This window comes from Daucus carota, chromosome 3 (assembly GCF_001625215.2).
Source record: "Daucus carota subsp. sativus chromosome 3, DH1 v3.0, whole genome shotgun sequence".
Taxonomy (NCBI): Eukaryota; Viridiplantae; Streptophyta; class Magnoliopsida; order Apiales; family Apiaceae; genus Daucus; species Daucus carota.
Window position 1 is genome coordinate 8,057,298 of NC_030383.2, and position 15,190 is coordinate 8,072,487.

The 15,190-nt window shown below is 35.4% G+C and overlaps 1 protein-coding gene across 1 annotated transcript; it reads left to right on the forward strand.

The window, feature by feature from the left end:
- The first annotated feature begins 188 nt into the window (after positions 1–188).
- Positions 189–587, forward strand: LOC135151362 (E3 ubiquitin-protein ligase ATL23-like). Its single transcript, XM_064089773.1, has one exon. It carries the CDS (start codon positions 189–191, stop codon positions 585–587), a length of 399 nt encoding a protein of 132 aa, XP_063945843.1.
- The last annotated feature ends 14,603 nt before the right edge of the window (positions 588–15,190 follow it).

Here is a 15,190-nt window from a genome sequence, read left to right on the forward strand (position 1 = left end):
TTACTTGAAGCCAAACACACCCTTTCCTATATATTTAGACGCACCCTCTAGAACTCTCCCCCTTACAGTATGGTGCCATTAGTTTCCTTAATTCATGCCTCTCACCCTCTGCGACCACTAGACTGTATTTTCACAATCTCGAAAATATCAAAAAAAAATAAAAATTAAACTTTCAATTTTTCACAAAAATGCCGCTTCCAGTATTTCTTGCTTTATTCTTGCCTTGTGCAGGACTGAGCCTCACGTTTTTAATTTATGTTTGTTTGTTATGGTACACAAATGCTTTTAATGAATATGACGACAATGAGTTTCAGGCCGCTATGAAGCCAGGAGCGAAAAAAGGACTTTCCGCATCAGAGCTGGAGAAGCTTCCGAAATTAATAGGGAAAGATTTGGTGATGGGAAATGAATGCTCAATTTGTCTCGATGATATCGGTCAAGAAGAACTGGCTCGTTCGATTCCAGGGTGTAATCACGGGTTTCATTTACGCTGCGCAGACACTTGGCTATCAACGAATCCTGTTTGCCCTGTTTGTAGGGGAAAACTTTATGAGTTTTTTGATGCTTCTGCAACCAATCCCTGCTAGATTTTTAGTCTTTTTAGTTCAACTTTCGGTGACGGATTTTTGCCATATATGTCAAGATTCAAACTTCTTGTTAGATTAGATGAAAATTTTGTATTGTATTATTGACAATTTCTTTTATATCTACGAGAACTGTGTTCTCGTATTTTTGATATTCAGAATATATTAGATTTTTAGAAATAATCTACTCATTTACTCGTTTCCCGTTGTTCTTCATAGTATGAATATATGAAGACTGAGATTTTAGGACTAAAATTCAATCGTAAAAAAACATTCAATCGTAAAATTCAATATGTTAGTGCGAATGTATTAATGACTTAAATAGTTGAGTCACAAACTGGTTTGCACATTTGGGTGTGTACATAATTAGACATTAGTAGGGGTGAGCAAAAAACCGATTTGAAACCGAACCGAAACCGGGAAAAACCGGTTAAAACCGAACCGTCAAAAACCGAAACCGAAACCGAAACCGAAAAAATTAAACCGAACCGTTTTAATTGGTTCGGTTCCGGTTATATTGCAAAACCGAACCGGAAAAAACCGAACCGAACCGAATATTAAAATAAATAATTAAATATAATTTTTATAATCTATATTAATTGATTTTATAAACATTTGTAATGGAAATCAGTACATTCTCTGTCCATGTAAGTTGATCGGTCCCCCTGGCCATCTAGTTGATTTTCTAACTTTAATTTATAAGTCACATGAATTGTTATTTGCATCTTTTTTGTTTTCTGTCAGCTCTTGAATTCCTTTTTATGCTCTTGCTGCCTGCAAGATTATGTAGGTATTCTTGGTTAATGGTTAATGATCTTCCTTAACTAGTAACTGCAGTAGTATTAATTTGAATATATCTGTAGTTTTTTCAGAACAATTAAAACTTAAAGAAAAACATAAACTAATGAACAGCCCTCAGAATCTTTTGTGAAACAAAACTGGCCATGTACATGAACAACTTGCACTAGTTTGATGTAGTCATGTACTTGCAGTGTTCTGAACATGCGCTTTAGTTTGTGTTCATATTGTTTTTCAATTTTGTAATTGTCGGTTTTGTAACCGAAACCGAGCCGATTAAAACCGAACCGGGGTTTTTAAACCGAAACCGAAACTGAATCCGAACCGGCGGTTGCGGTTTTCGATTTTAAAAACCGAGGATATATGGTTGCGGTTCCGGTTTTATCCCGAAACCGAGCCGAACCGGCCCATGCTCTCCCCTAGACATTAGTAGTAGTTCCTCACTTACCCTCGAGGCGTATCTTTGTAAATTATAATTTCATAATTTAATTTTAAAATTTTTGTTTTTTAATTTAAAATTTAATATTATTAAGGGGAGAAAAATTATAAATAAGATCATAGACCCATATTATAATACACATAACTCACTCCTGTATCAAAGCTCTTCTTTAAAAACATATTTTCTATTTATAAATCTATTTAGTTTCAATTATTTAATTTGCGAATCATTTATATAAATCTATGACTTACTTTTGTTAGACTTTAACAATATATATATTCATCAAATATTATAATTGTAGCTAAAATTATAATAATTTTCAACATTATATTAAATTCTTATATTTTATACGTAATATTAAATATAAATAATTTTTAATGAATATATGTAATCTGATTCGGTTATCTAATAACAAACGGATCGTATACGGTTTGATCTTTCAAAATTTTGAAGCCAATTTAATTATGTCGGAACTGATAAAACTAAATAGATATTGAAAGGCATATGTTCAGCCTATTTGTATTTAAAGAGGTACAACTCAATTCAGATAAGAAAGCTCAGTAAATAGCAAGTCAACGGAATCCGTACGAAGAACGTCAAATGATTTATGGGAAGTATATGTCAGATAAATTCCAGGATGCTGCTGCACACCACTGAAAGAAGTTCATTAATATGTTCAAGCCTCAGTGCACAAATAATCTTTTGTGGCACGTCCAGGAGTTCAGAAGATATAAAGTTTCTATTCTTTATTTTATCAGAAGATTCCATTTAATGAAGAAGTACTTACAAGACGAAGACTCGACGAACAAATCAATTTCTTAAATGTTTATTTGACAAAGAATATTTGATTTAACTAGATACAGATGAACCAGACAGTACATCTGTGTATCAGTTATTCAAATTGAATATTTGAAGTCAAGCAGAGTTGGTGGTTCGTTCGTTCGACTGATCAAGACGGAGTTATTAATGTTTAAAGAAGACGGGAAGCAATTCTGCTGATGAATGGGTGATTAAATATTTAATAGATTATTATTTCACTTCTCAAATAATTAAATTAATTATGTAATTTATTTGTTAAATTAATTCACTCTCGAATTAATTTAATTTATGAATTTATATGATTAAATTAATTAAGTGGATAATTTTCTATTTAAATATAATCTACAAATCACATTCAATCATCCACTCAAGCTCAGCAAGACAATCTGAGATTGTCTTACCGAATTTCCAACTGCCAAGACAATCTGAGATTGTCTGACCGAAGCTAAGCCTGCAAGACAATCCTGATTGTCTGACTGAAGCTTACAAGACAATCCTTGATTGTCTGACCGAATGGTACTCAGCAAGACAATCCTGGATTGTCTGCCCGAGTATGCTCTGCCAAGACAATTAGATTGTCTGACCGACTGGATACTTGCAAGACAATCTAAATTGTCTGGCCGAATGCATTCTGCCAAGACAATCAAAGATTGTCTGACCGAATGAAGATCAGCAAGACAATCCTTGATTGTCTGACCGAATGGAGATTGTCTGACCGAGCTCTGAATTGTCTTGCTAGCCTTAAAATTGTCTTTCTGCAGTGTCTTGTGCTTGCAAGGCAATCTAAAATTGTCTTGCCCTTGCTACTTTGTCTTTTCTACTTGCAATTGTCTTGTCTTTCAATTGTCTTACAAGTACAAATGCTTTGCCTATAAATATGGCATTGCATCCTTCATTTTTAGTGTTCATTCACTTTGTAATCAAAGCATTTGTAAAGCTTTCAAGTTGTTCGTAACTTGCTTGATCGTTATATCCACAGTTTTCTGTGCTTTGATAACCCGGTTGTTTTAATCACTAAATCTAGAATATACCCTGTCGAATTTATTCTACGAACTTTAGTGGACATTAAAACTGAACCATTTTAATTATATAACGACTTTAAACATTGTTATATTAATTTATTAAAATCTGATTAACAAATCATATTCAATCAGATTCACTTCCGCGACGATTTGGTACTGATTGTATTCAACCCCCCCCTTCTACAATCATATCTGGACCTAACAATTGGCATCAGAGCTGTTGATACCATTTTCCGTATCAGATCCTATACACACTCTGTAACGTCCAAATATTTTTTATTCGAATTAATTTTATTCCAAAAATTAATTTTGATTTAAAATATTTTTCTTTCAAAAATCCAAATCTCATCCAAACACTATTCACTTCAAATCCTTAAACATGAGTACACAAAAGATCAGTAGCATCAAAATCCCACCGTTCAGCAAGGAACACTTTGGTCTATGGAAGAGGCACATGTTCCTATTCCTCCGCACTGCGAACAGAAAATACATCGGGATTTTGGACAAAGGTGTTACTACTCCGATGAATGTCATATTAGCACACGAAGAGGATGGTGTGTTAATACCTCATCAGATCATTCCGAAAGAACTTTCTGAGTACACAGATGAAGAGAGTGAACAGATGAATTTAGATGATGCTCTTCAACTAATTTTGGTTGAATCTCTAGATCCAGTGATGTACAATGCTGTTGTAAATTGTAAGAACGCCAAGCAAATCTGGGATACGTTAGAGATTATCAATGAAGGCTCAGAGGAAGTTAGGGAAAACAAGAAAGAGATACTGATGGCTCAGTATGAACAGTTTGGTTCCCATCCCGGTGAAGGGATTTCAGAAGTATTTATCAGACTTAATAATTTGATAAATAATTTAAATCTGAATGGGAAATTCTACGACAAGAAAGAGGTCAACATGAAGTTTCTCTTAACCCTTCCTGAACATCTGGAACACAGAATCACTGCCATCAGGGAAAGCAGAGATCTGAATGAGATTTCTCTGGAAAGACTCTACGGAGTTTTGAAAACTTATGAACTGGAGCAAGTTCAAAGTAAACAGAGATATGGCTGGGGTAAAACACAGAACCATTCCAGAGCTCTAGTTGTTGAGTCACCTGTACTGGAAAAAAAGAAGAAGGATGTTGTTGTTCCTTCTAAAACCACTCAGGAATTTGTTGTACCTGAGATGGGTCAGACTGCTTCTTCCAGTGGTGACGAAGAGTTCTATACGATGGAAGAGCTTGAACAGTTAGAAGATCAATCTCTATCACTGTTTGCCAAGAAGTTTGGAAACATGAGATTCCGGAAGAACCCTTACTATAAATACAAACCTACTGTTAGTAAGTTTCAGAAGGGAGGCTATTCATCTTCTACAAGCAAAGGAGGATACAAGACTGGGATGGTGGATAGAAGCAAGTTCAAATGCTTCAATTGTGGTGAACCTGGACACTTTGCAACTGAATGCAAACAGCCCAAGGTTCAAGGAAAAAGAAAAGATTCGTATGATGAGCTGAAGCAGAAGTATGATGCACTGGTTAGAAAGCATCATGGCACTTCTGGAAGTCAAAGTTTCAAGAGCAAATCTTATCTGGCAGAAGGCAAAAGCTGGGATGATACAGATAGTGATGAAGAGGAGCAGCTAGGGAATGTTGCTTTCATGGCTAATACTGGATCATCTTCACCTCCTCCTGCTGGAAGCTTTCAGGTAGATCCTACATGCCCTAAACTGTTTATGAAATTAGGACTTGAAAGAGATGATGCTATTAAAAAGATGAAAGCTGCCAATCTTAAAATTGATACTTTAGTCTTAGAAATTCATGCTTATAAGATGAATGAGATGAAAGTATTAAAACCTAAAATAGAACAATTGACTATGGATTTAGGATTACAATGTGCTAAAGTCAAAGTTCTAGAGAAAGGTGAGATTGCTTTAAGACTTCAGCTAGACGAAGAGAAAGTTAAGTGTAAAGCCTTTAAGGATGCCTCCACTATAGTCAAAGAACTTAATGATAAACAAGAGATCAAGAGAACTGTTGGAATAGGTTTTGACTATAACAAATCCGTAGGTAAGGCTAGTAACATTACTCCTTTCAAGAAGAGTGCTGAGGAAAGAGGGATTCCTTTTGTTTTGAAAGATTCCCTTAAACCTTTGTTTAAAACCTCAGAAGCTGAACCTCTTTTAGAGACTCCTGTTGTCATTAGATATGAACTAAAACAGGAAGACCTTAAAATGAAAGAGAGTAATGAGATGAGAGATGAGATTCTGACTTCACTGAAACCAATCAAAGTGAAAGGCAATGTTAGGTTGCCTAACACTACTAGAAAAAGTGGAATAGACATCACACTTCAGACATCAGTTAGAATTGCCACTGATGTTGAAAATGCTTTTAACATCATTTTCACTTAAACTGATGTGTTAAAGTACCCTAGACATCAGTTATTTATGCAACTGATGTGTAAGGTACGTGTTTAAAAAAAGTTTTCACCATTCCCACCCCAAGTTCCCTCCTTATCAAAAATTTCTCCCTTATAAAATTTCAACTTCCCTCCTTTAAACAATTTCATCTCCCTCCAATATTCATAACATTAAAATTTTAAAAATAAAATCATTCAACTACAAACACATACATATAAATGTTTATATAATCAAAATCATTAAAATACACAAATCATATATATAATTTAAAAATATAAAAAATAAATTATTATTTTTTGAAAATAATAGAAAAAATAAATTATTAAAAATTATAATTATTCAACTAAAATATAAAACTAGAACTACTCTCAAACACATGAACATTATAAAATCACCCAACACATTACAAATATAAAACAAAAATCATAATCCTACATAAATAAAAACTTAAAACATAAAGCAACAAATCATTAACACACACACTCAACACACCCATTCAAACAAAAAAACGCCTGGATAGAGAAAAGAGCTCAAGAACCCTAGAAATCATCCCGACAAGAATCCACCGGCGTTTCTCGATTTCGTCCCAATTCAGGCGCTCTAAGAGTTAATAATCCTCGATTTCGTCCCTATGTCTTCAGTTTCGACATCTTTCCTGTACATCTTGCTGGTCGCTACTCTATTTCGAGGGTTCGAAGCTTGAGCTTAATCAGTAGATTGATTGCTTAGTTTTTGAGTTGGTAAGCTTTGATTGGTGTATACATGGTGTATTTGGTTGTTTTTTGGGTTAATATTGGGCTATTGTATATATATATATGAAGATTCTTGATTTTGGTGTTCTTGTATGTATATGAGGGCTACTGATATTAACCTCTTTGTTTGTGATTTATCTCGTATGATTCAATTAATTTGGTTTGCTTTTGATTTGTTTTGAATTGGTTTGCTTGGTTTACTTGTAATTTGTATCACTGGTATAGAGATCCCATGGGCTAGCACTGGTGAGGAGTATATTATTGAATCAACTGGTGTCTTTACTAACAAAGACAAGGCTGCTACCTATCTGAAGGTTTGTCATCAATAATGGTACAGCTTTGGACTCCCTAATTATGTGTAGCTTATAATAGAAAAAGTTATATTTTGGTCAGCAATTATGCAAGTTCATGGACTGGCATATGATATTATCCTAGTCACAGGTATATATAATCTTATATATTATTCTGACCTAAATCTATTTTTCTATTGATGTTTGAACCTTATGATTTCAATTAGTTCAGTTCACTTTGGAAGTCCTGTAGTGAACAGAACCTTAAGTGGCTTATCTGCTGCTAATTTTAATAGTAACTGTTAACTGTTACAAATAAAATCTGTGAATGAGCTAAAAACCAAACTTTGCCATGTAATAGTGATGCTGCTACTAATAGGTTTACTTGAGAAAAGCAAGAAAGCGCTTATTATATCATCTAGAGATCTGCTTTGCTTCTCAGCTTCAATCCTTCTTTCTTTTGGTTGCTTGTTGCTGCTCTCGAGGCTCAATGGCTCTAAGTAGGTATCTTGTGGGAACAGATTTCTTTGAAGCAGGTTTTTTCATTCCTCATGTTTCTTGGTCTAGATCATAACTATATCAGAACATATTGTACAACTTTGCCTGCATAATTAAGTTGCATATATTGATTGAACTTGCTATGATAATGAATCAAGTCCTTTCTCTCACATAAAGTACTGTTTTCAGATTTTAAGCTCACAGGAGGTCACATTCTGAGAAGGAGTGAAGGTCTCAGGAAAGGAGCCACAGTTACATTTATTGTGAGGCATGATAGTAGCGATAGAGGATTATGTCTATAAAATTAGAAGAACCGGATGAGCTTGTAAGTCTTTTACTGTAGTTAATTGTGTCATGCAAGTTTTTTAGTAAAGAAAGATGATATATATAAATTTGTTTGTATTATATTTTCCAGCGAGCTACTAGGAGTCACAGGACTTACTCAACGGAGGACCTTGACTTCGTTTGCTTGGTGACTTCGTTCTCTTGGTGATACTTGATTATATCCAGGCTATTACGTAGTTTTGGTTCTCATTATTTAGACCATTCTAATTGCATGTTATCGGATATTGTAGCTGGTGCAGTTGGAATTGATCGATGTAATAGTACGTTATTATGTTTTCGATGTTTGGATTAGATGAATCTGCATGTGTAGAACCTGATATTGGATTGGAGAGATGTTGGATTGGTTGAATGTTGGTTGTATAGAGTACAACTGGTTTATATACATGGTAATCAAATTTCGTGTTAGATTTGGTTGTTTTATTGGTTTGGTATTTTTTTGCTGTATATGTTTTAAATGTGCATATACAGTCTATACAGGTTACTAATATCCAAATAGAGTAATTAATGTACAATATCGATTATAAAAGATAAAATGATGTTAATATATCATTATAACATCAGTTACAAAAGATAGAAATGATGTTAATTTATTATTATAACATCGGTTTTTTAAACTTCAAGTGATGTTAAAGGCTATAGACATCATTTATTAGCTGATGTAAGCAAAAAATTCAAGTGATGTCTTTGTGGGCGATGTTAAAGGCACTGACTTTTAACATCAGTTAATAACTGATGTAAATGAGTACAATAGACATCATCCAAGTTTACAGAACAGATGTTAAAGAGTATAATATACATCATTTAGAGTGTACAAACCGATGTTAAATCCAACAATAGACATCAGTTATTAACTGATGTTAAAGACATGTACCTTTAACATCGCCCACAGTAACATCAGTTACAATTCTCCGGGACATCAGTTTTTAACTGATGTATATTAGCAGATTTCCAGTAGTGTAAAGCTGGTTTAGGTGTCAACTCTGAGAGAACTAAATTCAACAAGCCTAATAATTTTGTTAATAGTAAGAACAAGAACAATAGATGTCATTCTACTGAGAACTTTAAATTTGATAACAAGGTTAGAGTAGAATCTATTGATGTTCCTACTACTATGACTGATATTTCTGTTGTTCCTGCTTTTGATGCATGTCATAAATCTTGTAGTGTTGATAATTGTATGACTTGTGCTTTCAATTTGATGTCTGCTTATTTTAAAAATTTGCATGCTAAAAATGAAAACACATCGCCTAGACAACACACAAACAACAAGCATGCTAAATCAAAGACTGCTAGTCCTACTCGTGTTAGGAAGGAGACTTATGTTCCAAAGCCTAAAACTAAGGTTTATAAGGCTGTTATTAAGGAAGTAAGTTCAGTCAAGTCTGAACCAAGTATCAGTCCAAGAGGCTCTGTTGTTACACCTGATAGAAATCAGTTCTTTAAGTTTGCTGGACCCATTCAAGTGTGGGTCCAAAAGAATGTTTAATCAAGTTGTCTTTTGCAGGGTGCCAGTGGAATTGTTCGTGTTACCTGGGTGCTTGACAGTGGAGCGTCAATGCACATGACTGGCAATAGATCCCTGCTGGAGGACATAAGAGAAGGAGCTGGCCCTACAGTCAGTTTTGCTGATAATAGCAAAGGTCGTACTGTGGGATATGGCAAGTACAAAATTGGAAGGATCATCATAGAAGATATTGCAATAGTTGAAGGACTTCAACATAATCTCCTGAGTGTCAGTCAATTCTGTGACAAAGGATATTATGTTCATTTTGAAAAGGAGATATGTATCATTAAACATATCAAGGATAAGCGTCCTTCACTATGTGGCATAAGGAAAGGCAATATATTCGTAGCTGATTTGTCTTCAGGACCTGGAAACGAAGTTCACTGTTTCTACGCCAAAGCATCTGCTGAAGATAGTTGGTTGTGGCATAAGAAACTCTCACACCTCAACTTCAAAACCATGAACTCTCTAGTCAAGAGAGATCTAGTGAGAGGTTTGCCTTCCCTGGAATTCTCATCTGATGATCTCTGTGAAGCTTGTCAGAAAGGAAAAGCAAAGAGAGCATCTCACAAAGGCAAAACCATCAATACCATTACAGATCCACTTCATTTGTTGCATATGGATTTGTTTGGCCCCGTGAATGTTGCATCTATTGATGGAGAAAGATATGCCTTAGTCATTGTGGATGACTTCTCGAAATTTACTTGGGTTTACTTCCTGGCTTCTAAGGATGAAACCCCGATGACAGTGATTGATCATATAAAGTCAGTTGAATTAGAAAAAGGTGTGCCAGTGAAAGCTGTAAGGTCAGATAATGGCACTGAATTCAAGAATCAAACTCTAATCAACTTTTATTCTGAAAAGGGAATTAGAAGGCAGTATTCAGCACCAAGGACTCCTCAACAGAATGGAGTCGTCGAAAGGAAGAATCGTACACTGATTGAAGCTGCAAGGACTATGATTGCTGAATCAAAGCTTCCACTGTACTTTTGGGCTGAAGCTGTGGCCACTGCCTGTTATACCCAGAATAGGACTTTGATCAACAAGGATCATATGAAAACTCCATTTCATTTGTATAAAGACAAGAAACCATATGTTAAACATCTTCATGTCTTTGGAGCCAAGTGTTTTGTTCTCAAGGATGGTGAAGAGAACTTGAACAAGTTTGAGCCAAAGGCATCTGAAGCAATTTTTGTTGGTTATACAAATAATGCTTATAGAGTTTTTGTAATTGATACTCTGTCAGTAAAAGTTAGTGTCAATGTAACATTTGATGACACTAAACTACCAAGTTTACAGTCTGCTGATCCATCTGAGTCTCTGAAGTTTGACAACTATCCAGACTCTGATTCAGATGATGATATACCACCTGAGGTTGCAACAGGAGATGACAACAATGATAATGATCCAGGCAATGGTGGAGGAAATGGCAATAATGCTGGAGATTCCACTGATGCCAGTGGTGGATCATCAAGTCAACCTGGCAACAACTCAGGGGGAGCTGATGGATCAACTAGTCATACACATCAGTCAAATGATAATACAGCTGAATCATCAAGGACACACCTTCCAAGGGAAAGGATTTGGAGCAGAGATCATCCCTTTGATCTTATTATTGGTGATCCTGATGTTGGTGTAAGAACTAGAAGTGCTACGACAAATGAATGCCTATTCTCTGGGTTTCTTTCTCAATTAGAACCAAAGAAAATAGAAGAAGCACTTGCTGATCCTGATTGGGTTCTTGCCATGCAAGAAGAACTCAATCAATTTGAGAGACAAGAAGTCTGGGCCCTAGTTCCAAGACCAAAAGGAAAATCTACAATTGGAGCTAGATGGGTCTTTCGTAACAAGTTAGATGGTGATGGCATTGTTGTGAGAAACAAAGCCAGACTGGTTGCAAAAGGTTATTCTCAGGAAGAAGGAATTGACTACGATGAAACCTATGCTCCAGTTGCTCGTCTTGAAGCCATCAGAATATTTCTTGCATTTGCTGCACACTCCAACTTCAAGGTTTATCAGATGGATGTGAAAAGTGCATTTCTGAATGGAAAGCTGGAAGAAGAAGTATATCTGGAACAGCCCCCTGGCTTTGAAAATCCAGAGTTTGCTGATTTTGTATACTTCCTATTCAAAGCTGTCTATGGACTCAAGCAGTCACCAAGGACATGGTATGACACTCTCTCTGAATTTTTAATTGAAAACAATTTTACTAGAGGTGTCATAGACAAAACTCTCTTTTACAAATTGCATGATAAAGATATGATATTTGTACAAATATATGTTGATGATATTATATTTGGTTCTACTAACGATAACTTGTGCAAGAGATTTGCTAAGTTAATGCAGAGTAATTATGAGATGAGTATGATGGGTGAGCTGTCCTACTTCCTTGGTCTTCAAGTAAGCCAAAAGGAAGATGGAATATTCATTTGCCAATCCAAGTATGTCAGAGATCTTCTTCGAAAGTACAATCTAGAAGATTCTTCACCGGCAAAGACACCCATGGCCACTGCCACAAAGCTTGACCAGGATAAATCTGGTAAGAAAGTTGATATTACAAGCTATCGAGGTATGATTGGCTCTTTACTCTATCTTACTGCAAGTAGACCAGATATCATGTTTGCAACATGTTTGTGTGCTAGGTTCCAAGCTGATCCTAAGGAATCACATCTTATAGCCGTCAAAAGAATCTTTAGATATCTTAAGGGTACACCTGGTTTAGGTATTTGGTACCCTAAGAATACTGGTTTTGACTTAACCGGCTATACAGATTCTGATTATGCAGGATGCAGGATTGATAGGAAGAGTACGTCTGGAAGCTGTCAATTTCTAGGACGTCGGTTGGTTTCCTGGTATAGCAAGAAGCAGCACTCCGTGTCTACTTCTACTGCTGAAGCTGAGTATATAGCTGCTGGTAGCTGCTGTGCTCAGATCTTGTGGATCAAGAATCAACTGAATGATTATGGTGTTGTAGTAAACAAAATTCCTATATTTTGTGATAATACAAGTGCCATAGCCATTTCCAACAATCCGGTTCAACATTCAAGAACCAAGCACATTGATATCAGGTATCATTTCATACGAGAACATGTCATGAATGGTACAGTGGTGTTACATTTTGTACCCACGACTGAGCAAATTGCTGACATCTTCACGAAACCACTGGATGAATCCACTTTCTCTAAGCTGGTTTGTGAGTTAGGGATGTTAAATATGACATAGTTCTCTTGTATATATTTTTCATATGCATTATATGTTTTTGTATATTTTTTTTGTGAATTTTCTGTATAATTATATCTATATTATTAGATTTTATATGATTTTCTGTATATTATCTGATAATATTCTCAATAATTATGCATGCTTGTATATTAGTCTGTAATTTTCTAAGTGCTCATACACTCCCCTGTAATATTTCCTAAGCATTTAGATAATTATTTGTATTTATTTTGTATTCTTCAAAATTAATTAAGCATAAATATTTGATTTTAAGTTAATTCATCTTTTTGAATTAAAGTTAAAGTCATAAGTATTTATATTTAATTAAAGTTGAAATCTACAAAATATTTGTGTAATTTATAGTATTGTTTTTCTTATAGATTTTTTTTTTTTTTTTTTTGTTGTTGTTGCAAAATGTTTTATCTTTTAAATTAATAAAAAAAAATCATGTTATTTTTATTTGTTTTTCTGATTAGACAATTACATTGTCTACTGATTGGCTCGGCAAGACAATTAAATTGTCTTGCTGAACCGGTTTTTCCGTATTAGTTTCAAACAACTCGGCAAGACAATTAGATTGTCTTACCGAGCATGCATTGTAACCGCCTCTTGTATCAGTAAGACAATTGACATTGTCTTACTGACACCTGGTTTTTCTGCCTGGTATCAAATCTCGGCAAGACAATTCAAAATTGTCTTACCGAGACTTTAATACTCTTGCAAGACAATTCCCGATTGTCTTTTCTTTTAAACCCACTTCAAACCCACAAGACAATTTCAGTTTGTCTTGCCTCTTCACTTCATCTTCTTCACTGCATATATACATACACGATCGCATATATACACTCTCGGTTGCCTTCGTTTTTCAAGTTTAATCGATAAAAACTTGCTTTGATCTCGTTTTCAAGCTTAAACGCTTGCTGTGTTACTCCAAATCACTCGATTTAAGCCGGAACTCTGCCGGTTTTTGATCGAAATTTTCGCACCTCGACTGTGATTGCTTGGAACTTCTTAACTTCGCTTGTTGTGGCTGTTTGTGACTCGTTACCGAGTTTGTTTGCTTGGATTTTGGGTTTGAAATCTAATTAGGGTTCTTTGGCTAAGGCTGCGTTTGGATTGAAGATATTTGATTTTGGGGGTTTGTTTTTTGTTTGGACTACTAGTTCTTGGATTAATTGACTTAGTGCCATTATATGTAATTAACTTTTAATTCGATAATATTTTAATATTTCGAATTATTAATTAATTAATTAAGCTTTAATTAATAGTTGAAATTTGCGAGACATTTGAGAATTCACATTTAATTTGAAAAATTCTCGCTTAATTCAATTTTTAATTATTAAAAATGGCCGGAGAATTCGTGATTGCTGAGACTAATTACTGTGCCAGCCTCAACCCTGATGATTGCTCTGATAGATTCCGAACTTGGGTTAGATTTCTTTCGAGGCAGAGTTTAGTCAGTACGGCACTGACTGCAGATATTCAAGTCAAGCTGCAACCTCTGTTTGACTTCTACTCAAATGCTGTCAACTCTACAACCCTGGAGAATTACAAGATAATAGGGGATTTACCTAACCGGAAGAGGATTGTAATCACTGTCGATGATGTGAACCGGATCTTAGGACTTCCAAGGGACAATTTTGAGCCAGATCCCTCAGAGGATGAATTGAGACAGTTCTTTCAGGATATTCACTATCAGGGTCAGATTTTTCTCCCAAAGATGTCAAAGGGAAATCTGAAAGCTGAATGGGATGTGTTCTTTGACACTCTTGCCAAGGTGTTTGCTCCCACAAATAGAAAGAATTTTGGCAATATATCTTCAATGCTGCAGATCTTTGGATTCAGCATAGCCTATAACCGTCGAATCAATTTTGGGAAGATATTGCTAAGGGAGATTATCAGAAAGATGGGGTCTGTTTCTCAGAGATCAATTCAGAGGAATGACAAAGTTGAATGCTTCTACCCCAGATTCCTGATGTTGTTTATGAATGATAAAATGAATGATGATGATAGGCACATGTACGTCGATTCTCCTGTTGTTCCTATTCAGAGGACTTGTGCCAAGATCCAAACTAGGCTGGTCAACAAGAAAAAGCATGACAATGTACCACTGGTGGTGACTCCATTCATGCTCGAGCAATTCAGTGTTCCTTTTCAGCCTGTACAAGTTCCAGAACCTCTACAACAGCAACAATATCAACCACAACAACAACAACAAGCTCAACCACAAGAACAACCGCAACAACAATCACCTCCTCACAACTATCAACCACTTCAACTACTCCAAGACTACCAATCATCCAGCCAATCCTCACATTACTCTCCCTACAACCCTCCTTACAATTCACCACAACAATCACCTCACCAATCATCATACAATTCTCCTCACCAATCTCAACAACAATCCCCTCCACAATACAACTTCTTCCCAGACCAACAAGCCTCCATTCTTCCCTCTCAATCTGAACCAATACATTCACCTACACATACACATACCATTCCTCCACCAC